General features: G+C 46.5%; 2 protein-coding genes across 2 annotated transcripts; both read left to right on the top strand.

Annotated features, from left to right (window-relative positions):
• Positions 1 to 3,218: 3,218 nt before the first annotated feature.
• On the top strand, positions 3,219 to 16,747 carry POGLUT1 (protein O-glucosyltransferase 1; the record flags this gene model as incomplete). The annotated part of the gene is made up of 11 exons (XM_083855820.1): positions 3,219 to 3,297; positions 3,494 to 3,584; positions 5,357 to 5,500; positions 5,928 to 6,063; positions 8,582 to 8,703; positions 10,230 to 10,289; positions 11,270 to 11,369; positions 12,162 to 12,220; positions 14,026 to 14,193; positions 14,699 to 14,755; positions 15,370 to 16,747. The coding sequence occupies 11 exons, from the start codon at positions 3,219 to 3,221 to the stop codon at positions 15,524 to 15,526; spliced, it is 1,173 nt and encodes a 390-aa protein (XP_083711946.1). The 3' UTR covers positions 15,527 to 16,747.
• A 1,126-nt stretch (positions 16,748 to 17,873) lies between these two features.
• TIMMDC1 (translocase of inner mitochondrial membrane domain containing 1) lies at positions 17,874 to 23,991 on the top strand. Its single transcript, XM_083881458.1, is given in 8 exon segments — positions 17,874 to 17,979; positions 18,091 to 18,256; positions 19,210 to 19,298; positions 20,788 to 20,855; positions 21,721 to 21,799; positions 22,795 to 22,905; positions 23,146 to 23,200; positions 23,202 to 23,991. Coding segments are annotated over 8 exon segments (696 nt in total). The 5' UTR covers positions 17,874 to 17,884; the 3' UTR covers positions 23,235 to 23,991.
• Positions 23,992 to 27,531: the final 3,540 nt, after the last annotated feature.

Below are 27,531 nucleotides of genomic sequence, written 5' to 3'. Positions count from 1 at the left end.
GCCCCCACTGCCACCCCTGCTCAAGCAGATAGCAGCAAAGAAAAGCCAGACCACAGCTCTGAGAGAAACTCAACATGTAGGAAGTATGTTTTCTTCTTCAACTCAATCTTGTAAGCAGCTTGGAGAATCAAACTCTTTCCTGAGCACCCTTCTTCTAACCTATGTTGAATATGTAAAGCAAGGACACCAGATTTACAGCCAAGTGATTTTCCACTCCGGGCACATGGAACAGGATGAAAGTAAATTTGTGGGTGTTTATGCTTGATTTGGCAGAGAAAAAAAATGAGGGAGGGGCTGTGTTTGAGGGAGGGTATCAAAGATCAGAGCCAGATGCTCCTGCACGGAGCTCTGGATTTACAGGAAATTAAGAAGGTAGAGAAGGTGAGGCAAAGGCTGTGTTTGAAGTGAGAGTCAAGGGGTTCTGAGGCTTACAACCATCCAAGGTGCTTGGGGGGAACTACAGCACATGCCAAAACCACACCACAGTGGCCTGGGGTGCTTTCATTATACAAAGCCTGGGAGAGCAGAGGCTGTAAATGTAGCTTCAAAAGGAGCTTCATCTTAAAGTCTTAGCTCTCAGGGCCTATTAAACATTTATGCTGACTGCCACTCCTACTATTTGCTTCAGAGAAAGTACCCGAAATAACCTTTGCTACACAGTGAACTACTACAGCTCTACTGGCTGTGTAGGAGACTAGCAGAGAGCTGTGAGAAACAAACAGAAATGGTGTTGGGAGAGAGCGCTGATGTCTCTATTCAGTCAGCCAGGAAAGAAGCAGGAAAATCTGGTCTGGAACCTGAGAGGGAAGACAGAAAACTTTGCTACAACTAATGGGTGGATTGGAGATGTAGAGATGGCTAAGACTGAGGAGTTGCCAGTGGAGGCAAATACAGATATTTAAGAGTACTGGCAATTTTTTGGTTTTACCTTACTAAGGTTCACACTTTTGGGGGAGTCTCCAGCCTCTTGTTGGATTTGTAACTATTGCAGCTCTAAGAAGGACTGTAGAGGAAAAGAAAGAAAGCAAACCTCCATACAGAACTCAAAAGGAAGACAGTGGATCTTGAGGAGGAGATGAAAAGAAGAGAATAATTTTCCTGATTTGCTTAAAAATGTGTGGCCGTGCAACCAGAGTTTAGGATGAGACAGCCAGAAGTACCCAAGGTTTTCACTGTAATTTGTTGTTACTATTAATAGCAGATAATACACAAAGATTCACTTATTTCCTCATAGGGACAACCCCAGTAGAGGCTTTGCTGGCACTAGCACCTTCCAAGCAGGTGTTCAGAAAGTCCCTCAAAGTGACTTATTTCAATGGGGGCACACACAATCCCACAGACTTTGCCTGTAGGAGCTACTGCCCTCCAGTCACACAGCCAGGGGTTGATCCCAATATTCCCTTGTGGCCTTGCACAGAGTGAGCAGACTGGGTGCCTGGGTTTTATCAGCTCTTGCAAATTCAGTAGAACTGCTGGTCTCTGGAATTTAGCAGTCTTTGGGAAACCTTCATGCTTCTTGTCAGCACATGCTTCTCCTCTTTGGTCTGTTTTCTGGTAACCATTTCTCCACCCAAATCTACAAACATCTGCAGGACCAGCTCAGTTTCACACAAAAGAGGCCTTTATGACTAGTGGAGTTGGAGGCTGTTGTGGCTAATCAGAGTTCACTCTATAGAAACTTAGTGTAAATGTGGCTCCTTCCTGGTAATGAGCAACCACAGCTCCTCTTCCTGAAATCCAAAGCCACCAAGGTAGGAATAATGAATGTTTAGGGTTCACATTTGAGTATACAGACCCTATGAAGACAGGACAGACCTTCCCACATTCAGCCTCGGGAAGAAACATTGATTGACTGGTCTGGATTTGTTTTTGAATGGTATCTGCTCATCCCCAGCCCCTCTGACCTACTTTCCTCTGGGTGCTTATCAACATGGGTATTGCATCTAGCACCCAGCTGAGAAGCCTGTCTACTGAAGGATGGCCAAATATGACTGAGCTGACCCAAACTCAAACACCAAACACTTTGAATGCTGCATTCTTACAAACCATTTTTGCCAAGTGAAAGTCCTACACATTACATTGATGGTGCTCAGCCACCAATTCTCAGTTCTCTTCTTTCATAGAGCCATAGAATGGCTTGAGTTGGAAGGGATCTTTAAAGGTTGTCTAATCCTTGAAGGATATCCTGTTGGAGTGAGTCCAAAGGAGGGCCACCAAGATGACTATGGGGATGAAGCTCTCCTACAAGGAAAGGCTGAGAGGACTGGGTTTGTTCAGCCTGGAAAAAAGATAGCTTGGGGGGGACCTAATTGCAGCCTCCCAGTACCTGAAGATGGAGAGGGGCTTTGTACAAGAGCATGGACTGACAGGACACGGAGGAAAGGATTAAAACCAAAAGGATTAAAACCAAGAGAACGTGGGTTTAGATTAGATGTTAGGTAAAAAATTCTTTATTGTCAGGGTGGTGAGGCACTGGAATGGGTTGTCTAAAATTGTGGATGTCCCGTAGCTGGAAGTGTTCAAGGCCAGTTTGGATGGAGCTCTGAGCAGCCTGGTCTGGTGAAAAACATCCCAGCCCATGGCAAGGGGGTCAGAACTAAATAATGTTTGAAATCCCTTTCAACCTGAACCATTTGATGATTCTATGATTCTTTGCACTCCACAGCCCTGAAGTTGCAAAGAAATTTGTACAAATCAATCTGAACCTTTATACTGCAAGGACCAGATTTGTGACTTTACTCTAGATGTCCACATTGAATCGGGCCTCGGGAACAGCGAGTGGCCGGGCCAGGAGAAGGAGCCCCTCACTGGCCGGACCAACTCCTTGATGAATCCAGGGAAGTTCTCCCCCCAAACGCCTCAAGGCGGCGAGGGCCGCAGGCGGGCACCGTGTGAGACTGGCGGGTTCCTGAGGGCGGAGCCGGGCGGATACTCGGCGGGGCTGTGCCGGCTGCTCGCTCAGAGCTCCCCTGGGCAGCGGCTGCTTTAATCTATCGCAACCCGCCATGACACTATCGCCACAGGGCAATGTCCGCCCGGCCCCTCAGCGCCCGGGAGAGAACTACAGCTCCCATGGCCGCGCGGGGCGGGAACTACAGCTCCCATGGCCGCGCGGGGCGGGAACTACAGCTCCTATGGGCGCCCGGGAGAGAACTACAGCTCCCATGGCCGCGCGGGGCGGGCGCCGCCGCCATCTTGGCCCGGGCGGCGGGGCGGCCATGGCGGCGGGGCGGGCGGCGCTGGCTCTCTGGGCCATGGTGGCCGCGCTGTGCCGCCCGCAGCCCGCCCTGGCCGCAGGTGAGCGGCGGGACGGCGGGACGGGAGCGCGGGGCGGGGCCGGGGGGCCGGGCGGGCGGCTCCCGCAGCGCCCCGGGGCGGAGCGAGGGCTGGAGGCGCGCCCGAGGCGCTGCCCGCTCCCCGCCCCCCCGCGCCGCCGCTGGTCCTGCCGGAGGATGGAGCGAATCCTTTGGCTTTTCCTTCCCGTGTGTTTTAGATGCCAAGTGGAAAACGATAACTGGCCACATTAAGAAAGCGGTGGAAGCCTATGAGCCGTGTGTAAAGGAAAATTGCAGCTGCCACCAGAGGTGAGAGACTGGTTTCCTTTCGAGTGCGCATTCCCCGGACGCAGGAGGGAATATTTCGGCAGCACCGGTGGATTGGGATTAGCCAGGGAATGTTTTGGCCCAGAGGTGTCACATTCTGCAGCCATGGGACCGGCGCTGGCCACACACCTTGTCACCTCTGCAACTGAGCATGCCGTGTGTTGGCATCTCATACATGAGCACACAATAAACCACACACATACCTGGTGACAGCTCTCTTAACAACCCACTCCTGCCTCCTCACTCAATAGCACTGGGGGGCTCTGATACCTTTATTTAAAGGAGGAAAAGGAATGTAGGAGTTACCATATTCTCCTGCCTTTAGGATTAGGATTTCAGATGCAGAAACACAGATGCCCAACTTCAAGCCTCCTATTTAAAAGTATCAGATGTGCTCATTCATTTGGGGGTTTGAGTGCTGTATTGGCTTTTAAAATCAGATGAGTCATATTGAGCAACTGTTTGTACGCTCTGTTTGGAGTTTTTTTGATCATCATTGCTCTTGAAATATTGATGAGGGAAAGTCTCTTCTAGCTGAGCCTTCCAGTCTTTTTCCTAAGTTCCAACACAGATACAGCCTAAAGACATATCCTAATCTTTAAACATACACCCCACCAGCTCCTGCCCACCTCTGGGCAAAACACCTTCCCAAGCGGTAACAACCTCCAAATCTGCTGCAAAACCTGATAGTCAATAGTACCATGAAGTGAGGGTGGCTCTGGATGTGCCATGACACTGCAGCTCCCTTCCTGTTCTCAAGCTCATCCCGTTGGCATCCCTGCCAGACTGCTCATGCTGTTATGGTCAGACTGTCTGCACAGTGGCAATTCCTGACATCGTTTTACTGCTCTCTACCTGATTAGGACATAGCAGAATTCTGGAGGTTGGAGGGGACCTCTTGAGATCATCAAATCCAGCCCCTCTGCTCAGGTAGGGTTGTCAGGATTGTGAACCAGTCAGGTTTGGAATGTCTCAACATTAATATGTCAGAGTAACTCCACAGCCCTTCTGGGCAACCCATACCAGTGTTTGACCACCCACACTGGGGGATCACCCTGGCAAGTGTTTTCTTAAACTGAAACATTGATGCAACATCTACCTAAAATCCAAGAATGTTTCCTTGGCTGTTACAATCTGACAGTGTTTATTACCTGGTCCAAGCAGTTTCATCACAGGACTTTTAGACTAAATTTATGTAAGTTGCAGCCTCCTTCTGTGTTTTCTTATACTCATTAGATTTGTGCTTCCATAGTGTGTTCCTGGAGCTCACTGATGATGTGCAGAAGTCACAGGACATGTGCTGCATAGGCCTGTCCTCCTGGGCCAGCCTTCACTCACCCAGTGTTCCTGGGTGATGGTATTTCATGCTACTAGACTGTAACCCACATTTTTAATGTCTACATAGCATGACATTTTGTCAGGAATTTGGTCTTGGTGTGCTCCATCATTTATGGAGAGCCAGAGCACAAGGCTGAAGTGAGCTGAAAGGGTTTTACCCAAAGCATGCCAGGGTAGGTCAGGTACTTTTGTGAGAGAGTGACTAGAGCTGTCCTGTGCTGGGCTTTGTGTTCAGGCAGACAGCACATAGGTGAAAGTGTGAAGCTTGGACCTATGAGTCCCTGAGGAACTTCCAAGTGACTTGAATTCTCACACCAGAGCTCCCAGAAGCTACGTGGAGCTTCTCTTAGCTAGAAGCCTGTTCTGCACAGTATCCTCCCTGTGGTCCCTAGTAATGGCTGGTGGTTTTGTTGCAGTGTCTGGAAGCAGGACCTGGCTCCTTTTCGAGGTGGCATTTCCAAGGAGACGCTGTCGGACGTGGTGAGCCGGAAGCTCGGGACCCATTACCAAATAATTAAAAACAGACTGTATCGCGAGCAGGACTGCATGTTCCCTGCAAGGTAAGAGCTGTGCAGAGGATCTGCTCTCCCTAGCTGGGACAGAAGAGCACTTCCAGTGCTGCCAAGTTGGAAGTTACTGAGTACAATGGTATTTCAGAGGTCTGAATTCGTCATCAGAGCAGGAGCCCAGAAAATAAATTATTAGGCTTATATGCATCAACAGGGAAGTGCCACTGTTGCACTTCAGTGTACAAAGGGATAGTTGGTTGAGGGATCCCAGAGAAAGCTCAGATCAGGCCAGATGTAATAGGATGTGTTGCCTCATTGGTGTTCATACTGCAGTGGGACTTGGAGGCTGCCGTAGGCAGTTCCCAGTTGGCATCATGGTATGGCTTAGGCTCGCCGTCTCTTCTGCCTCTGTGCAGATAAAAGCCTGCAAGAGACTGCAGGAGTCTGCCTCCTTTTGCCACGTGCCATTTCTCCACAGATGCAGTGGAGTTGAGCACTTCATTCTGGGGATCATCCACCGCCTCCCTGACATGGAAATGGTGATCAACGTGCGAGACTACCCCCAGGTTCCCAAGTGGATGAAACCCATTATCCCAGTCTTCTCCTTCAGCAAGGTACACACACCTTTAAAAGCTGGGCATTTCCAAGACATGCATGTCCTTCTTTCTCTTGGGAACATATTTTTGAGGATGGTTCTCTGCAGGTTTTCTGTGCATTGAAATTTCTTGCTCCTTCTTGCCCTTGTTTCCTTTTGCTTACAGTTTTCTGGCAGACAGACTTGCAGATCAATTTGATAGATCAGCTTTTCCCCTCATTAGCCTCTCTCCCTGGTCAAAAAGTGTACCTGTGCTGCAGTGGAATGATACACAGCTGGGTGGGGTATGTGCCAGTATTCCTCCCATTTGCTACAATACCTCTCTTAAAATTGTAGCCATAGTTTATCAGCAATATTAAGGATTTTTGATCATGTCAGTTATCATACAGTAATCTCATTTAATGTGAATGTTTTAGTGGTTTTTTTGTGGTACCACAGATGGATATTTCTATAATCTTATCATCTTCTGTGAACCCTTTTCTCTTGGATTCCCTTTTCCACCTGCAAATGTGCACACACACACACAGAGGTGCACATGTGCATGGAGACAATCGCTCTTTGCTTCTTTGTTCCCAGACTCAGCACCCTCCTGCATATTTTCTGACCTCCCCTACTGTTGAACCTGACTGTAGCATAGTGTCTCATCCTTTCTAACAAAATGTTCTGACACCTCAAGCTTTGGCTAATCTTGCCTTGCCTTAGTTTATGCCCTGTATGCCCAAATCCTGCACTTTCATGACAAATCCTATTTTTGGCTGAAGTCCAGCAGACAGTAAGGTGCAAGGAGAAGCAATGAACTATTTGGTCTTGCTAGTTCAAACCCAGCTCTGTTTCTGCTTACTTACAGCATCTTACTCTGCACCTAAGGCTTCAGCTCAAGGAATCTGAACCATAATATCCATAACTATTGGCTACTCCTCAGTGATCCTAAAATTCTCTCTAGACTTTTAGTACAGACAATAACCACGTTCACTGCTGGATGCAGCAGTAAAGCCAAGCTGTCCTCCCCCTTGATCACTGAACAACCTTAACTCTAGCCAGCAGAACCCATGCCTTGCAAGATCCTGCAAGAAACTGAGCTCTGCACTTACTGATGTCCAGTATCTGAACTGTAACCTCAACCCAGTCTTAATTGAAACCCAGTAACCTAGGCACAGCTCATATTTCAGCAGCCAGTGTTAGGAAGACTTCAGGGTGCTGGTCCCATGTGCTTTCTAAAGCTGAAACTATTAAGGGATTGAAATATAGTCGTGTTCTGCATCTCAGAAAGTTGATCATGGAGCTGTTGTGCTGGTTGTAGCAGGACTGAGAAGATAGAGAAGCACACACTCATTTAAGCCGGAAGGGACCTCAGAAGGTGACCCAGTCCAGCAGCTTGGCTCAGAGTAGGAACAGCTCTGGGCTGCATCCTGCTCAGATCTGAGCATCCCTGGGCACAGGGCATCCACAGGCAGAGTTTGATGTGTTGTCAGAATGAAAACATATTTCCCACTATCTAACTGGAATTTCTCCTCTTGTAATCAAAGCCTGCTGCCACTCATTCTGGCTCTGCACTTCAGAAAAGAGTGTGCCTCCTCCTGAACTCTCCCATTAGGGGAGATTTACCTTCCCCCAGGCTTCTTCTCCCTGTGCACAGGCAAACCCATTCCTCAGCCCCTGTTCCTAAGTCATGTACACTAATCTTCTAACTACCTCAGTGGCCTTGGACTCACCAGGATCTCCAGGTGACAGATAGATGGATAATTGTGTAGGAAGTTTACTACTAGTGCAAGGAACTTGCCTACCAGTTTGGTTTCATTGAAGGGTTTAGTCTTCTTAAGTGCTGGTCTTCCTTCTGATAATATGTGTGGACTTAAGCTACCAGACAGTAATGAGGAACTGGAATTCTTACATGACCTGGATATTTGTTACAGTGAATTGTTAAGTGATCTCTAGAAAGCCTGGGATGAACTGAAGTGTTGGAAGCCTTAATGTCAAAGTGTCTCTAAGTGCCTCTATCTCTGAGGAGGTAATAATGCCTCTTGACTTATCATCAGGAGAAAACATTTGTAGCTACACAGAGGCACAAGCCTTTAGAAAGGTGAGTTGAGCTCAGGTCTTTTGCTATTTACTAATCAGCTGCATCATGGATCTCTTTTGCTATTTTCCACATGGAAGTCCTGTGTCATCACACAGCCAGACTAGGCCTTTTAAAAACCATTGAAGCATTTCAGTATTGAGCTGTCTTCATAAGAACCCTGCCCAGGGAGGTCTCCCTCTGTGGAGACATTCCAAACCCACCTGGACATGTTTCTGTGTAACCTTCCATGGCAGGGGGTTGGACTGGATGATCTCCAGAGGTTCCTTCCAGCCCTAATAATTCTGTGATTCTGTAAGCCCAGCAAATGGTGACTGCAAAAGCTCTTGTGGTGTCTTTTGGACACAAAAGGGAGAAAGCCAACAGAGCTTCCAGAAGGAACATTTCTTACTGGTGGGCTCAGTCAGTAAATCAAAGTAGATATTACTCTCATTCTTGCATTACTCTCCTTTTTCTCAAGACATCTGAATACAATGATATCATGTATCCTGCCTGGACATTTTGGGAAGGAGGACCAGCTGTTTGGCCAATATACCCAACAGGTTTGGGGCGCTGGGACCTCATGAGAGAGGACCTCAGAAGGTATGTTTTGGAAATGGTTATGTGTGGGGGGAGGTTTCATGGAAGACAAAAGTCTATCCTGCACTGGGCAGCTCTGGCCCAGTGTCAGTGTCTAAGACCATAGGTCTGTTGGCTTGTGATCTGTCCTGCTGCCTCACATTCCCAACTGCTGCATGGGAATTCTCCGTGGAAACTTTGGATGATGTCACTGGAAGTTATAATTAGCTCCTCTGTTTGCAACCCTTTAGTAAGGAATGCAGAGGACAAACTATGCACATCCTTCATGCTGTCAGGGCCAGATTACTATCGGGCTTGGGGAGAGCAGGTTTGTCAATAAAGTAGCAGTTATCTTTTGCCTGTAGAAATCTCCCCTGATATACAGTAATATTTTTCTTTCTTTTCAACTACTTCTCTAGGAGCTGTGGTTTTTTCACTGCAGGGATGATCCAGGATGTTTGTATAAGCTTCTGGAAGGCTAAAGGAAAGCCTTCTTTAGATCTACTTTTACTTGAGTGTCATTGTGCAATAGAAAAGCCTGGAATCATTCCTAAGAGTCAAGAGTCACTACTGGGCTGAAAAGAAGACGTTTCTGGCTAGGAGTCTTCCTTTTGGCAGGATCTTTTGACTTATTAGAAGACTAAGGGGCTGCTTTCCATGGAGAGTGACAAACCAAGTGCGCAACACTGATCACAGAAACAAAATAACAAAAACCACTTCTGTGTATTTGAGTTGACATCCCCATGCAAGGTCGAATCTTTTGCTTTTTAAAGTCTGGAAGTCCACATGGTTATTCATAGCTAAAGCTTAATGTGTTGTAGTGCAATGGAGGTCAAAGCATTTACTCATCCTTGTGTTTTCACTTGTGTCACTGGGTTATAAGGAGATGCAAAGCTTGACCTCCACAGGTAGATCAGCCTGGGGATCAGGACCTGCATGTTCCACCAGGTGCAGTAGAAAAGTGTGGCAGAGCTCCCCTGAGAGCTGGTGAGGCAGGTGACTGCACTGGCAGAAAACAACCCCAGGTGAACAGCTATTTTGAAGGACTTGATTAGGTTTAAAATGAAAGTGATTAGGAAAAACAATGAACTCCTGTGTTTTAAGTGCAAAACACTAGGTGGGTTTTTTGTTTCTTGATTAGTAGTTTTGTTTTGTAGTGGGAAATTACTGATTAGAAACTCTCTAGTCGTTTTTCACTATCCATATTCAGTGAAGTACAGCAAAATAAAGCCACAGTAGAAAAAGTGGATTCAAAGCTTAAGTAGACTTTTAATACCCGTCAAGGTTTGGTGGGGGGCTGTGTGTAATACATTGTTTTGCCTGAAAGGTGTTCTGGAAAGTAGCCTATATTTTGTTGTCTTAAGCACAATATTTACAGGAGTATCTGTTTCATTGAACCTGGCTGAGAGGTTTTTTTATGCTATAATGAAAAAAGTGATTTCCATCAAAAATTAAGAATAGCAAAAGACATCATACTGTGAAAACTGATGAGAGTGTTGTTTCATGGTTATATTAAATCATTTATTGCCATGTTTAAAAAATATTTTCAGATCTGCAGAAAAATGGCCATGGAAGAAAAAAATCTCTAAGGGATATTTCCGAGGATCCAGGTGAGCATTTTTTCCTGCAGCAGAAGATTCTACCAACAGAGGCTGTGACAACTCTCTGTATGTAGAAATTTCCCTGTCTCCAAGACCTAATCCCTAATTAAGTGTAACTCAGAGTGTGTTTTGCAAAAGTATGGAAAGTGAGACATGTTGTACAGCATTGCACTATTAGTTATTCTCCACAAGAACTGCCATTTGCAGCTAGTTTATTATAATCATCTAATATTGGAAACAGAAGTTGTGATGGATTTGCCACATTATTTCTTAATGACTAAAACTGTCACCTCAGGAACCCGCTTGTTTTGTTCTGTGAAGGGAACTGCAGGTGCTTGATACAAATTTAAAGATTTAATATTGCTGTTCATGCTTCCTGCCAATGTGAATGTTTTATTTTCTGTGCAAGTGCTCCACACTGAATGAAAAGTATTCTGGCTTTAAGTTACCTGAGTGGTGGGAGATAAGATTATTTTTGGCCTCTCTCCAGCGACAGTTTCAAACAATGTTAAAACACCATACTTTGTTTCTTCCCCTTCCCCAAGAGGGAAGGATTTGATGGCTTATCAGGTAGGCTCAGGAGGTGATGAGGAATGTGTCTCAGGGATGTCATAACCTTGTTTATCAGCAGTATTCCAAAGTCCTGTCAGAGGGATCACTGCTGAAGATGCTGAGCATCTCCTAACTCTGACTAAGGTGGGAGTTGAAACATTTGGCACCCATCAGGATAAAGGAAGCAGGATTTGTCCTTGGTATTGTTTAAATAATACTATTCAATATATAGTCAGTCAAATAATTTTGGTACTCATAACTCATTCTCTTCTGTTAATACACCTTTGGACAGAAATACACTGTGGTACACACTTCATGATGTTTTGGGGGCATGCAGGGAGGTCAGCCTCAGAAAGAAGCAGTGTCTTGAGTCCTGCAGTCTGTTGGCTGTGTTGAGTCATGGGGATTGGCAATTAGTGACAGCATTTCTTTTTCAGAACAAGCCCTGAGAGAGATCCCCTCATCCTGCTGTCCCGAGAAAACCCAGAACTTGTTGACGCCGAGTACACTAAAAACCAGGCTTGGAAATCTGAAAAGGTGTGTGGGTGTCTGTCTGTCTTCTGAGTGTGAAGGCCAGAAAGGGTGGCATTACAAGATGGCTTTGATGGGAGAGAAACATCCTGTTGGAGAGCTGTGGGTGATCCTTTGGGGTGGGAGAGGTTTGCAGTTCCCTTGATGGCCGCACCTCTCTGGCAGATGAAAGGAAGGAGTCTCTAGAGCCTGGCAGGCCAAACACTTCTCTTCCTTCTACGCTTGTTGCTCAAGGAAAGGAGAACACATAAGAAAATGAATCTCTGCCAATCTCCTCCTTTCCCACAACAACAAAATTGGCCAACCCTCCCCCTTCTGTCTCTGAGCTGCCTCTCTGGTGTTGTCAGTCTTCAGACCTTTTTCTGTTTTCTCTGTTTCTTGATCCTGTTGTGGATAACTTGCTGATAAACTGTTGCTGATAACTTTTTAGTTTCTTACTTATTCTGCCGTCCAGCTCTCTCCAGACAGTCTTGGCTAATCCAGTTACACTTGGCTTCACACAATCCATTGTCCCAAGCTGTTTTCCACTCTGTAGCTGCCAACAAAACATTATCATTTAATGTGTTTGTGCTGGCATTCCCTTACAGGCAGTGTGTAATTTACTGAGCTTTTTTTCATGTTTGAAGGGCCAGGAATTCTTTATAATTCTTCTAACAGCCCACCAGAGAAGGTTTTCTCAGAAGTGGGAATGGAAGGTTTTCACACATTACCTTTGTTTCTAACTGAGAAGGAAAACAAATTAAATCACCATTTGAAGCTGACTGTTTTGTTTTGTTTTTTAATTCTCTTTATTTTAAGGACACCTTAGGAAAGCCTCCTGCAAAGGAAATTCCACTGGTTGATCACTGCAAATACAAGTAAGAGTTTTGATTGCTAAAGCTGTTCAAGGGCTGTGGGTTAGTGTTTCCTTGCATGGTGTAGGGTCTTACTTTATTTTAAGGTCTAATTCAATGACCAGCTTCATGTAGATATGAAAGCTTGTGAGCAGATACAAGACAGTTGAAAATTTGGGAGCTTAGCATGACAAGTGCTGCCACTGGGTGTATGTAGTAAAAGAGAGAATCTGAAATATGATTAACAGACATAGTATTAATTCATACTTTCTATGTTGTTTGGGAGAATGTGGTTTTGATTTACAAAGGTTTTTATTCTTTAACTACTTTAGTGAGGGTTTTTTGCTGTAATACTCTCATGGGTTTCTATGTACAATATAAACTTAGTGTGTATGCACTTGTGTGTCAGATGTTTTGTTTTTCTTCTGTTAGTTGTGATTCTGCCAGCCAGAATCTGCTGATATAAGAGCTCAGTCATTTGGCTGAATGTGTGTTTTTGTGCCAATGTGATTGACTTGTCTCATTTTGTATTTCACTAGACTGTAGCCCAGATTTCTCCCTTCTGTTACACACACACTGCCCAGCTCTGCTGCTCCCCAGCCCATGATATGGTTTAGGCTGAGACCTTCTCACACACTTTTGTTGTAGCCCAGGGTGGTAGGGCCAACATGAACTTCTGTCTGCTCCCTTCAGTCTGGGTGTTACAGCAGGCTGGCTTGGCTGAGGTCATGGATGGTGGGAGCTGTGTCTGGAACTGGACAGAGGCATTTCCTTGCTTCCAGACCATCATTCTTGTTACATCTCTACGTATATTTGTTGAGTTCCTAATATAGTGAGCTCCTCGTCCCTGCCTTGAGATCCTAGGTAAAGTAAAGGAGGCAAAGTAATTTCAGATTTACTCCTTGATATTTACTGCTGAACTAAATTTAGCTGTAATTCCCATCTTGCCCAAACTATATTTAATATATAAGCTCTATCTCACCCAAAATAGCTTAGTTAAAGGAAGAACTCTCTTCCCCCAGCCCAAAATGTTTGACTTCAAAGATCATTTATATGTTCTGGGGAGGTTTACCCGTAGGAAAAACAGCTTTCCATATAATAGGAAAAATGTGGGTTTGATAAAGAAAATAAGTAAGTAAACAAACATCCCTATGAGATACAGTTTGCTAAAAGAAATACCCCCTTGCCACAGTCAAGCCCACTTTACTAACTTGGCAGAAAATACTGAAAACAAAATTGTGGATTCTTTGTTATCTGCGAAGTCCATCTGTTGTGTGCTGGCCCATTTAACCTCTTAGAGTTGCATTCCCAAGTTAATATGAAACAATTACATTCAGATTAAAGCAGAATCCTAGAGGAAAAAATAACTTGAGATAGATGTGGCAAAGCACAATGATGAACAGAAAAGCTTCACTGCAAGGCAAGAGAGAATTGGGAAAACTTTCCTCATGGTTGACAAAGCCTCTGGGTGACCCCATAGGGTCATGGAATCCATGTTGTGACCTTCCATGCCTTGTTGGCAATTGTCCACAAGGCCTCATTGGTTTGTCACAGGCAGGTGCCTTTATCAGGGGTAAAGCCTCACACCTTGAATTTCTCACTGAGTTTTGACAGACAGCAGAAACTCACCCAGCACACCCTTAACTTCAGCTCACCTTTCCTTTGAGCAGCTTCAAATAAATGCCTTTCCTCTGTTGTAGTGACTGGTGTGCTGCTCAGCTGCTGCCTGTCAGGGAAGGTTCACTGCTACTTGGAGACCAGCACCCTTTAGTGCATTTCCTCACACCAAATGTGTAATGAGGCCCCTCTCTTTGCTTATCCTTTCCAAGGTACCTGTTTAATTTCCGGGGAGTGGCGGCCAGTTTCCGCCTGAAACACCTTTTCCTGTGTGGCTCGCTCGTATTTCACGTGGGAGAGGAGTGGCTGGAGTTCTTCTACCCCCAGCTGAAGCCTTGGGTCCACTACATCCCGGTGCAGTCAGACCTCTCTGATGTCAGGTGTGAGGCCTGGGCCCGCTCCATGGAGCATTCCCTGCCTTGGGGAAGCCTTTGGGAAGGTGGGGTGGTTTGTGTTGGGCCATGAAGTGCCTCCACTCCATGGAGGCATCAGGCAAAGACTCTTGGAGGTCATGGCCTTTTCATCACTGCCCCCAAAGAATCCTTTGCTGATATAACTTGTGGAGTACAGTTCCACTGGAGTAAGTCTTTCACTCTCACTGAAATCAGCAGGCACTAGACACTTAAATTTGCAAGTGGGCAGCAGAGATAAGGGGGAAGAAGAATTTATCAGTGGGCCAAAAATGTGTTAGTTCCCAGATTTCAGGATGTTGTCCAGAACTGATGTGAAACAATCAAGAAGTTTCTTCTGTGCTCTGAGGTGAGCAGCACCTTCCCTCACTTATAGACTTTGAACCTCACCCTCCCCAACAACTTAGCTAAGGGATGATGTTCTCCACTGAGCCAGTTGTTTCATAAGTTTTTTGTGTGTGTGTCTTCATTTCAGGGAGCTCTTGCAATTTGTAAAGGAAAATGATGCCATAGCACAAGAAATTTCAGAGAGGTAAGCAGTGGGTTCTTCCTGGCTATTAGGCAGTCTTCTTCCAAAACATTTTCTTACTCTGCTTTTGAAGGGGTTGCCCATCAAAGACATCCAAGTATTAGTAGGGTGCAGTATAACTGATCTTCTGCAATAACAGCAGGAGGGCTGGAGCACTCACAACAAGCAGAGGGAAGCAGAGAACAGGATGCTGTGCTCAGCTCTTTGGTTCACATGTGACCCATGTCAGGAACCCCATGGAAAGCTGGCAGAGATTGGGAGCTTTCGTCTCAGGATGAGGCAATCTGGCTCCTGGGAGCTGTGTCTGCACTGCAAACATTATCTACCCAGGCTGGTCTGAAGCAGCATGCATCAGTGCTGCTCTAGCTGTATGTGATAAGTGAAATCTGGTATTTATTATCCCAGATAGCAAATACTGTCTTGAGGATAGCAAAAGCACTGCAATGTCAGAGCTGTGAGCATGAATGAAAAATGTAAAATTAAAATAGATGGTACAGAGCAGTGCATGTTGTTTCTCAATTGAAACAAGGAAGAGTGAATGTTATGCATCCAAACCAAAACTAATGATTCTTGTAGGAACTGGAAAACAGTCCTGACTGTGCCTTGTGTGTCTTTAGGGGACGCCAGTTCATCACTGAGCACTTGGACATGGAGGACATCTCCTGCTACTGGGAGCATCTGCTGTCTGAATATTCACAAACCTTGACTTACAAAGTGAAAAGGAGGAAGAGCTACAGTGAGATCACTTCTGGACAACTGAAAACAGAACTGTAGACTTCTCTGTTTTTCTCTTTGGCTCAAACTGATCACTGTGGAAGTCTGAAGATCAGTGTTAACTTATTTCTTCCTCTCTCAGGCTTACCTTTCACACTAGAACTACGGAGAACAGCAGCAGGCTGACTTGGACATTCTTCCAGGCAGTGAGACCTGGTTATATTGCATGTTGGATTATGGCTATTTAATAGGGTGGTCAGTCATACCTAGAGGAAGGGTGCTAGCATTTAGGACTTAGTAACTCCCTGTCTCAGAATGATCCTAAATCCCATTCAGTCGATGAGAAGCCTTACAGGACTTTATACCAAAAGTCGTGGCAAGGGGGACAAACTATGAGCTGCAGTCAGCTGGCAAATACTTGCCCCTTTGTTTGGCAAAATTTTTCTCAGTTGGGTGATAGCACTTGGGGCATTAGGTGTTCTCTGACAGAGGCAGGTACTAGGATTTGGGGGTAGCATTGCTGGATAGCTTAGATTATGTTTATGTTGGGTTTTATAGATTGATGGTAAGGTTTGGACATGCCCTTGAAAGGATTACTGATCCTTGCAGTTACCCTTCCTACCTCACAGGGGAGCAGCAGGTGGTGGTGATGTGGCTATCACCATCAGTGATGTGCTTGGCAACTGAGACAGAGATGGTTCATCCTCCAACAGATGAGCTGGGTGCCTGCACAGCCCTGCACAACTGAGACCCTGTCAATTACCTCTCACCAGCTGCCTGGTCAGACATCCTGGGACCCTTAGGAAACCCAGAGAAAGTATTCACAGAGGTAGACTTAGTACTTCTTTTTTCCAAAAGTGCAGAGTCTGCAGAGTCTGCTCTCCCCTTCTGTAATCTTTCTAGGATTATTCTGGGGATTTTTTTTTTTTTTTAAGGTTTTGTGGGTTTTATTTTTGGGATTGGTACTACATCTGCTCACTTCAGTACTTGCTTTTCTTCCCCACAGCTGTGCCACTTCTTTTCTCATCTCCTCCAGCCTGGTTGAGGGAATGTCCTCAGTCACACAGTAGCTGCTCCTGCTCACATTACCCGTTTTGAGTTCAGTCACAGGCTGCTTGTTTTTGCTGTGTTTATGCCCCCCACAGCCTCGCAGCCCAGGACTGCAACTCCTGAAATGCTCTGTGCCCCTAAGGTGAGAAGCTGGGAGGGAGCAGCATCTTCTCTGGCAGCCAAACAGGAGAGTGTGGGGTGGCAGGAGGGACACAGGAGCCTCCTTAGGGGAGCACCCTTGATGGTAAAGCAGCCTCCAGGCTGAGAGCAGCACATTATAATGGAAGAGGATGATAGCAACAGCTCTCAGGCCCATCTGCAGTCAGTGTGGCTCAGGAAGAAGGAAATTGCATGGAACAATAATGTTTAAGTGCTTGTGTGCCCTCCCAGAGGCCTTGCAGCCCTGGTGCAGGGACACAGCAGCTGGCCCCATTGATCAAGTGCTGGGTGCTGGGGCAGAGTGTTGGTTTTGGGACCAGTGCTGGGATTATCCCACCCAGCAAAGGAAACAGAATGGGGCATTGAAAGAACCTGGTTTCCCAGGAAAACTGTGCCAGAGTGGAAAGGGTTTTCTATTTTTAGCCAATGGAGAGACAGCACTCCAATAAACTGAACAGCTCTGTGTGATATTTTAAAACCATTTGTAATGAAGTGCTTTTTGGAATAAAACAAACAAAAATGAAATTTTGCTGGATGCATGTTGCTTTATCAGATAAGGAATAAAAGGTCTGCAGAGCCCCAGCTGTTCCACCTTTAGAGCTTGGGATGAAACTTGATTGTTGCACCTCAGGTGGCCCGTGGCTGAAGTGTTTGGTTCATCAGGAGTGGGGGAAGAATCCTGGGAATTCAAGTCCCATGGCTTAAAATACAGGCTGGGTGGGAAAGCCTCTCCTGGTGGAAGGCCCCACAAATGAGTCTGGGGGCACTTCGGGGGTCTTTGATGGTTTGTGACACCGAATACACGACCGCAGCACCTGTGCCAGCACAGTCGAGCCCGGGGAAGGGGGAATTCACCACAGAGCGAGTTGTTCCAGGGAGGGCGATGAGCACCTGAGGCACCATCTCGCCTGTTGGCGGCCGGGGCTGCAGCCCCTCTGTGTAATGCGAACATCGCAGTCCCCAAAACTCCGCTCCTGGCTCGGGTAGGGGGAACAAACGCGGCCCTGCACAAAAGGGGGAATGTTTGGAATCATTAATCAGTAACAGAGCAGTTCCTCACAGGAGCCGAGCGGTTCCGGGCGGTCCCGGGCCGAGCCGAGTGGTTCCGGGCCGAGCCGACCGGTTCCGAGCGGTCCCGAGCCGCCCCGTGCCGTGCCCCGCCGGGCCGCAGGGGGCGCTGCCGCTCCCGCCGCCGCCGCCGGCCGGGCCATGGCGGATCCCCCCGGAGCCCCGGCGGGGTTCGGCCGCCCCGTGCCGCTGCCGCAGACGGGCTGGGAACGCCTCAGCGAGCTCTGGCGGCGAGAGTGAGCGCCGAGCCGGGCTGGGCTCGGGTGGGACGGGACGGGATGGGCCGGGCCGGGCGGGGCTCCGCGGGGCCGGGTCCCGCCGTGCCCATGGCCGCCCTTGCCTTGCAGCGAGCAGCAGCAGTTCCCGGAGGAGACGGTGAACATCCTCAAGTCGGCCTTCACGGCGGGCCTGGTGGGCTGGCTCTACGGCGGGCTGCCCGCCTTCGTCAGCGCCCGCAAGGCCTTCATCGAGAGCAGCCACGGCGAGATGTTCCAGAACCGCGCCGATGCCGTGGTACGGCCCGGGGAGCGCCCGGCCCGGGAGGCCGCGGCCTTGGGAGGCGCCGCCCGGGGAAAGTGCCCTTGGAGGGGAGACACCGGGGCCGCAGGGGGCCGGGTGGCTTGTGGGACGCGTGTGTTTGCCCCGTTCTGGCACAAAAAGTTTGCTGTGTGTGTGTGAGTGCGTTAAGCAGCCGGCCTGGTTATTCCCCCGGGTCCCCAAAGTGCACTTGTCAGCTTTAGAAAAGTGTCCTTCGTTACAGAGTTGGTAACAAAGTTTACCGCTCTGTTCACTGTCTGATTAATATGTCTCGAAAAGGCTTTCTGCTTTTAAATTTTAGTGTGCTGACAGGAGACTTCATAGTATCAAACCGGGATTGTAGTCTTGTTTTATTAATCTGAGTCATTTTCAGACCATTTAAAATTCTTTTAGAACAACAGCACAACAAAGAACATTTGTGACATTTCATAGATGTATTTGAACTTCTAGGTGTTTGTCATTCAATTAAACTGTTGGTTACCTGGATTATGAGGAAGAAAACCCCTTAGAAAATCTGCTTGATGTAAATTTTGCATCACTCAGAATTAGATTTGGCCTCTGATGTGGTGACCTGCAAATCACCACTGCTGGGCTTCCCTCTGGCAGCTCTCTGGTGTGTCTGAACCCAGGCTAAGCACCTACACCACAAGCACTGGAAGAGAAATTTTATTTACTTTCATGGTGTCAACTGCAACATTTTTAATTTTTGGAATTAAAAACTGGAATTGATTTTTGGTTTTCCTGTTGGCACCTGGGAGCAGCTTTTCCTCCTGAAGGTGGCTGGCTTGACCAGAGATGGGCTGCCAGTCCTGAGGGACATCAGCCCCATGGCCTGGCTTGCAGCAGGCTAGTGGTGCTGGCAGGAGGAGGTGGCTGTGACCTGTCACCTGTGCCCTGTGACCTGTGACATGTCCTGTCTGTCCCCTCAGCAATCCGCACACCGCGCTGGTCTCCGGAGTTTCATCCGCTACGGCTGGCGCTGGAGCTGGAGGGTCACGGCTTTCGCCACCATCTTCAAGTGAGTGTTTCCTGCTGGCAGAGGGGCCAGAGCTGCCCTGGGTTTGTGCTTGTGCTTGTCCTTCAGCACCAGTGGCCAGGAGCTGTCCGTGCCAGCAGTGCCCACAGCCCTGGTGATTGATTGAGTCACCTTAACATGAGTCTGGTTGATCAGGCAGAAGCACAAAGAGGGTTTAACCTTTTAGAATTGCCCCAGAATTCTCATCTTTTACTGAATCAACACAAACCCTGAATGTGGAAAAGCCCCATCTGTACATCTAATCCCCGCTGTTGCTGACTTGAGTTACTGTTCTTCCCTTTCTTGACAGCTGCTTTCTGCTTTTGCTTCATGTCTTTTTGTGCTTTTTCTCTGAGGGAGTGTTAAAGTGTGTTGGCAGTTTCTGGAAGTGCTTTCTAACCCACACTGATGTTTGTCCTTTCTGCTATGCCTCATTACTCCTAGTTTGTATACACTGGTGGTGCTCACAATTGTCACTACTCCTACTTTGTATACACTGCTGTTACTCACAATTCTTTGTTATTGTCCTCAGACACTTGCAGGGGATTGTCTTGTTCTTGGGTAGTTGCTGAATATCAGACCTACCAGTTCTATGTACCTGTTTAGGCCTTCAGATTTTTCCTACACATACAAAACCAATGCAGAGAGTGTTCTGATTCCCTGATTTTTTTTCCTTGGGTGTTTTCAATGCATTTCTGGCAATGGAACATCAAACAAAGCATGATCTTCTGAGCAAAGCCCTTTTAAACTAGAAATATCTTCTTCCCTGTTGTTCAAAGTAGTAAATTTATAAATTTAAACCTGCATTGACTCTGTCTGCAGATATGTTCTGTTTAAGTTGTCCTTCTGCTTTTAAGATCCCACAGTATTGACTGGCATTATTTTATATTTCTGTCTCCCTAATTTTTTTGTTCCTTTCTGAATTTGTTCCTCACTGTCTCTTGATTTCTGTGGCTCCCTTTAGTTTAGTATCTGTTTTTAGGCTTAGTTAGCCTGCTGTTTGCTTTCTCTCCTGGAGCTTTTGATTTCTTTGGGTTTTCCCGGATTTCTTTGGATTTGACATGTAACCTCGTCATCCTCCACCAGGTGTCTCCCCTGCCGTCAGATCAGCCCTTTTTTCACCTTTGAAAAAGGTTCTGAACCACACTATTTGCTGCTCAGCGTTGTGTGTCTAAAGCCCAAGTTGAAAATTTCATCCTGCAGTTGTGAAAACTTTAAGTTTCACAATTAAAACCCAAATTGTTCGGGTTTATCTGTGTTGGAAAGGAGAGGAGGGTTGCTGTTGGCTTGTCAATGCCGTGCAGGAGGCTGGGGACTATGTGGCTAGTGTACTGAGAACAGAGGGTTTTGGGGCTTAGCTGATGATGATGATCCAGGCAGTTAGGGGCAACCTGAGGGCTGCCTTAATGAAATCCAGCTTTATTTCAGGCTGTGTTTTGCCACCTCTCTCGTTCCTTGTGCAGCTGCTGACTTCTGTGCCTTACCTTTGCAGCGTGGTGAGCACGGGGCTGTCTGCGTACCGCGATAAAACCGCCATCAGTAACTTTGCTGCAGCAGGAGGTAAGAGTGCTCTAACCTTGTGTGCTTCTGCTTGTGAGCAGGGGTCATTGCAGAAAAGCATGAGCAAGTATCCACATCCCTTAGGCTTGAGCAGCTTCTGTGCTATTGGGTTTTGCTTCTTGTTCCTCTGACTTTGCTCCGTTGTTTGACTGCTGCGTGCCTGTATTTGTAACAGAGATACTGATGCACTGCTGAAACCATTGGGGAGTTTTTGGTTATCAGTTCATCTTCAAGATACTTGCTGGAGTATTTTGGGTGAAAAATGCTTGTGTGGGGTAAAGGCAACACTTGGTGCATAAGCTGTTCTCATAAGCACCTATTTAAGAGGGAAAGCATTTTTTATTTCCACTCTTGGTAACAATTCAGCACACTGTTTATGGGCTGCTATTTTCATGCTAAGTTTTGCATGCCGACTTTTGGCAACAGGGGCCCTGGGTAAGTGATCTGCTTGTTCAGTTTTACAGGGTTTTTTTGCCCTTGCAATTGGATACATTTTTACTGATCCTTTCTGCCTTACATGGTAGCTACTATTATTAGCTGTTGTTGAACAGAAAAAGGGGTGAGGGAGATCATGCTCCAGCCTAGAGAGAACTTGGTTTTGCTTTCACAGATACTTCTGTGATACAGGAAAAACTTTGGCAGTTTTTCTGAAGTAGAAGGAACTTTGTACAATGTTTCAGTGCAGAGACCATGGTGACTGTGTGGTCAGGGTCTGTCCCACTGGCCATGGCACTTGGTTTCTGTTCTGTTAAAAGCAGATTTCAGCTCATGGAGAAGAGAAATGCAGCAAAGCAACTCCCCGTGTTGGTGTGAGATGTCTGTGGTGGGGCTGTTTCTAGTTTCAGTGGGTTTGTTCTTTTTTTAGCCTTCACAGGAGCCCTGTTCAGAATGCACTTGGGCCTGCAGGGCCTGGTGGGTGGCATCGTGTTTGGAACAGCATTTGGGTGAGTTGTGACTGCTGCACACACCGAGCCTGGAATCACAGGTGGGGCTAAGGAGCTTCCCTTCCTCTCTTGCCTTGTCTGTATCTCTCTTGGGCCCTCGTGATGATCACTTTTCTTCCATCCTTTAAACTGTTTTTCTTTTCTTCTTTCATTCTTGTTTTGTGTTTTGCTGCTCTCTCAGTAGTGAGAGCTCAGTGCTCTCAGTAGAGCATCTTATTTGCTGCTGTTTGCTTATTAGAGGGAGCAGCATAGGCTCCACAAAGCTAAAATGTGAAGCAGCAGCCATTAGGGAACACTGAGGAAGCAGCTGCATGGCTGGGCTGTAAGGTGACAGCTGTCTTCGTGTGTGTCTTGCAGTCATGAATCTCCTGAAGTCCCCTGGGGCATGGAGGAAGCCGTGGTTGTCTCTCAGGGGCTCTGTGCTTCTGGACAATGACCTCTAGCTCAGGAGAAATCTCACTTTCCAAGCAGGGCTGGGATTTCTTCTCAGAGTGCTGACCTGTAAATATCCTCTCAGTGACTCTGGGGATTCTACCTGAAGAAGAGGATGAGCTTTATTTGTGCTGCTTGGCACCATCAGGATGCCTGGAAGCAGCCTAGGGAGCTTTACCAGTGAAAACACAAGTGCTTCCAGAGCTGGATGGAAGCTGAGCAGGGGTGTCACTGTCTGAAATGCGATTTAGGTGTTCTATGAGGTTTTCATTGGGCACCATAAATCCTTCCACCCCTTTGTCCTGTATGTGTGCCTGTCAATGAGTGAATTCAAAATCTGTGATCACAGGGGCTCCAGTGAATCACAGCTGAAAAGAGGCTGTGGTTGGTGGGTCACAGTAGAACAGGAGTACCTTAGTCTGTGGTGTGATGTGAATTTTGGGGAATGCGACACTCCCCTCATGCTGCATCTGGGCTCTGCATGCTCCTTTTGCTGATGGCAGTAATTTATTGCTCTTGTGTGTCCCCTGGGTGACTGGTGACTTCTCTGCTTCCTCCTTCAGGGTTCCTGCAGGAGGCCTCCTAATGGCCATGTATGGCCTGGCTGGGGAGACCTTGCAGGAGAAGAGGAGCCGTGAGCGCAGGGAGCTGTACGAGCAGCAGCTGGCAGAGTGGTGAGGAACACTTCTGCCCCTTCCAGTCTTCCCTTCATTTCTGCTTTTTTCCCATCCCTATTAAAGACAGGAAGGAAGGAGGATAGCTGGAGGCTTGGGGGGAAAAAGGCCATGGTCATGTGCATTACTGAAACTTACTCACTAGTTCTAGAAGAAATTTTCAAGATCTTGGATTCTGCAGTCATGTCTCTGTCAGGATACAGGCATAAAATTGCTGTGCACTCTCTCTTCTCTCCTTAGGCAATCCAGGCTCAATATGATTGAAATCTTAGGCCAAACAGAAAGCAATTCCCAGGGAAGACCAGAGACGGAGAGAGCAAGAGAACTGAAGAGCTGCTGAGTCTTCAACAACAGTCAGATCTCTGTTGTAAGAAGCTACATAGCATTTTGATCCTGCTTGTAAAGGCCTTCAGTCAAGGGATCATGGAAGTTGTCTGAATGCAGTTGCATCCTGTGAGAAAGTGTTTTGCTGAAAACATTTTTCGGGGATGGATGTCACTGCACAAAGAGCTTGGAAGGGTCAAACCTGTTCCACCTGAGAAAGTGGAAATACAGACTTTACAGACCAGGAAGTGTCATCTAGCTTTGGAAGGAAGAGAGGGCTCCAGAACCTCATCTGGAACCCATTTCACTGCTGAAAATGTGCAAACCACCAGTGATATAGAAATACTCAAGGTAAAGGAACTTATGGATAGTTCATGTGCTAAAGGTGCCCTGATTCCAAAAGTTAATTATGCCCTGTTGAAAGCTGCTCTTCAAACAGTGCCTGAAGAACTTGCTGATGGGTGGTTTCTTACTTGGCTCCTGCAGTATTTGGGGTATTTTGCAGTCAGTGTGGAGGACGGGTGGAGGAGCTGGGAATTGTATGGAAATACCCTGAAAAACTCATGTTTTGGGTTCCTCAGTAGAAGCCTGAGGGGGCCACAGAAAACATGACTTATTTCTGGTGGTGATGGTGGAAGACTTGGCACTGTGGACACTTTTAACAATAAGAAGGCCTCTAATTTCATTTGCAAGTTGGAAATTAGGGGGTGACCTTTGGGACAAATGTGTTTCAAGACACTCAATAAAGCCATCCAGCAGTGGTGACTGTGTCCATAAATAAGTTCTTTATGTCAGTACAGCTGGTACTTTATGCTGGTACAGTGTTGGTATAGAGAAGCATCCTTGAGTGATATTCCTTGAGAAGAGCTCTAAGATTTCACCAGACATTCCTCTACTCAGGCAGTAACAAAGGCAAGAGCCACAAGAGTGCCAGCTCTTATTATTTTGTTCCAGAGATGAGCTGTTAACTCAGAGCTGTTACCTGTGGGTGGTGCTGGAGTTACTGTAAAATGGTCTGTGCTCAGAAGGGTGAGGTGGCCCATCGCTGTTCCCCCAAAGCAGGAGGTCAGAATTCCTGTTCCCTTTCTTTGCTGGAAATGTTTCTCCTACTAAAAGGAATTACATCCAGGCAGGATTTTTGGGTGTACTTCTCATTAGAAAAGAATCTGTTCTGGTTGAATGCTTTTCATTCATAATGATAATTACTGTTGATTGAAATATGAACAGTCGATCCCACAGAGTGTATTCCACCCACCCAAAGCAGATTTTTGGCACAGTTTGCTTTCAAGAAGGTGTTGTGTTTTCTGACTCCTGAAGTGAGCATTTAATTTTTAAACACCCCAATGTAGCTCATTTTTCCATTGCAGAAACAGGTGTATTTCAGGGTTGTCGTCAATTAGCTCTGATTTTCCTTTGCTATGTGTAAGTGAAGGATCTGCATAAGCAGAGGTATAGATATATCTTTCCCTCTTCCTGTTTTAAGCTCTGCATGTGCTGGTGACAGTAATGGCGTTGTCCTTTGCCCCCCTCAAAAAAGAAAATAGGCCTTTCTAAGTCACATTTTTGCTGTTGTGCTTACACAGCGATGTCTTATCTTCTTCTTTTTTATCTTCTTTCTTCTTGCTATTACATCCCCACCCAATATCCCACATTCTTATCTGTGCAGCAGCTCTGATGACATTTAGCTGTGTCATTGCTCTGTCTCTGCTCCTGTTTGGTGGAATGCCTAAAGAATACTAATTTTCCTGTGCCTGTCCATTGATGCAGGGATGTTTTTCCATAGGAGAGAGGGAAGGCAGAGCCAAGGTGTAGCAGTTGTGTGGATTTTCTCTCTGTGCAAGGGAGGGCTGCTACGTGTTCTTATGCTGCTTATTAGCCAGGGGAAGCAGAGACTTCCAGCTACACTCAAGATTAGCAACCATTTGTTTCTCAGTTTCAGGCTGAATTTAGTTCCCTGCACTTCCTTATTTCTTGGACTCCTGAATGGGGAGTGAAGAATTGGTTCAGAGTTTGGGTTTTACATATACCTGTAAGGGATTCTTCACAGTCCCACTCCCTCCACCCCCTGCAAAAGCACAGCACTGAAATAATTTACCCTCCTCTTTCAGAGTAAGTAACCCAAGTAGCAGGGGTACAGTGAGAACACCTTACACTGGGTTTTGCTTTTGCAGAGAACCTGTTTGGAGGGAGAAGGATGATCTGTAGCTACACTGCTCAGCTAACCCCTGGCAAACTGACAGATGTGAGGGGTGTGGAAGTCACAGATTGGGTTACCTGAGTGTCATTTTGTCACTGCTGTCAGCACACTGGACAGAGCTGTGGCTTAATCCCAGCTGTACCTGGTACAGCTTTGTCAACACCTCATCACCTACCTGGATGCTGTGAAATGGTGGCTAACATGAATAACAGAGGTTCTACCCAGTGCATAGACAGACATCTTTTATTACTAAGGAAAGGAAACTGAGTTTATCATTTATTTTTTTAATACAATTAAAGGAGGAACCCCAGGAAACTATTATATACAAAATACCCATGGTAAATAGACCAATTCACTTGCTACAATGACACAGATATGAAGCTGAGAAGGTCTCAGAAACCATTTGTGTGCAATTCACGAACATAGCATAAAACAATAGAAAATCTGATCCAGAGTATTAGTGCTTAATGAAGAATTAACCAAATAACCTGCCCATCAAGCATATAAAAATAACCAAATGCGAGACATATTTGTCAGTGAAATTTTTGGTTTCTTTTAGAAGGAGTTACTGGAATCTGTTGATGTAGAAAGGTTTGGCACAGTGCAAAATACAAACCCTTCTCTGGTGAGCTGTGCAATCACTGGTCAGGAGCAGAAGTAGAGAGAGCATGGGACAGTGAGAGGGAAAACATGCTGGTACAACTGGCACAGCTGTGGTGTGGCTGGCAAGGTGCAATTGCAGTGTGGTTATGGGGAAGGACAGTGTTGGACATCAGCAGAGATGGAAGTGAATGCAAAGAAAGGGTGGTCAGCCTGCAAGAAGCTGGTGGGTTGTGCTGGAACAAACATAGGCTGAAAGAACAGAAAACGTGAAAAGTGTGAGGCACATCACTCATGCACCAAGTCCTGCAATGGGGTCAGGCTGCCTTTCAGAAACAGCCTGATTTCTGTCACTTGTGTTCTGTTTGCAACCAGAACACACAAGTGCAATTGCTTCCTTATCCCCCAGCTTACCTCTTTTTCTCTGTCAAAAACTCTGTAAGAATGTTCTGAGTTCCCATTACACTTGGGACAATGGGAAGGCAGTAAAAAGGTGATGGCACAGCGTGACTCTGCAGGAGTAGAAAGGGAGCATTGTCTTATTTCTTACTTAATCTCAGAGCTCAGTATCCTGTAAACCACAGTTAATCCCCCTATTTTCTCCAGCAGTTTTTCAACATGTACCAACTAGAAAAAAGGTGAAATGGATGGACTATGTCTTTGCTGTGTCCTAGGAAGATAAGCAGCTCAAGTGACAACACATCCCACAAAGAGGATGGCATTGTGCTTTCAGACTTTGGTTTGCCCTGATAACATGGATAGAACAGCGAGGGAATGCGTACAGCTTGCAGAGCAAAAGGGAAAAACATTCCAGTCAAACTCAAGGCAGGGTTGAGTTAGGTTAGTAGGCAGAATTGCTTAGGAAGCTTATTGGGGTTGGGGCATTTTCCTCCTTTCCCCTCAAAATGAGAAACCATTTTTTCCTACATAGTAGGCAAGAATGTCACCCAGATCAGATGAGTCCTGTCCATTGCTGGCATCCTGTAGGGAAATTCCTTCTAGTCCTGGCTGGGTAGAGAGAGCACTGGCACAAAGCAGCAACGTTCAGTGCAAAGGAAATATCTTCATGTTGCTGTGAGAAACTCCCAAAAATCTGCAGATCTTTCCCTAACAATTATCCCATGGCAGATGTACACACAGAAGCAGACCCAGGTTTATGAAGCAAGGCCCCGAGTTACATTTGATTACAGCAGATACCCACGAGATCACCACTGGCTGAAACACAAGTCCCAGTGGGATTTACAGGTGTGGGTGGGAAGGAATGCCCATGAAAGCTTTGGTCAGGTGTATGCACAGGTTGTGTGCCCTCACGCAGCCACTGGATGGAGGAGCTGCACCTCAGTGCTTGGGTTGGCAAGGCTGTCCTTTCAGGAGAGAAAGGCTGTGAGAACTTGTGCCACTGCAGTACATAAGCAATATTATTTAGCTCTTAGGAAGACTGTCGGTGTGTATCATTCCCTAAAAAGTCTCGTAGCGCTGCAAATAAGAATGAAGCACACAGACTG

Source organism: Zosterops lateralis (assembly GCF_965231275.1).
Source record: "Zosterops lateralis genome assembly, chromosome: 2".
In the NCBI taxonomy this organism is placed as follows: Eukaryota; Metazoa; Chordata; class Aves; order Passeriformes; family Zosteropidae; genus Zosterops; species Zosterops lateralis.
The sequence above is the reverse complement of the archived record's forward strand: the minus strand, read 5'-3'. Positions and strand labels throughout refer to the sequence as shown.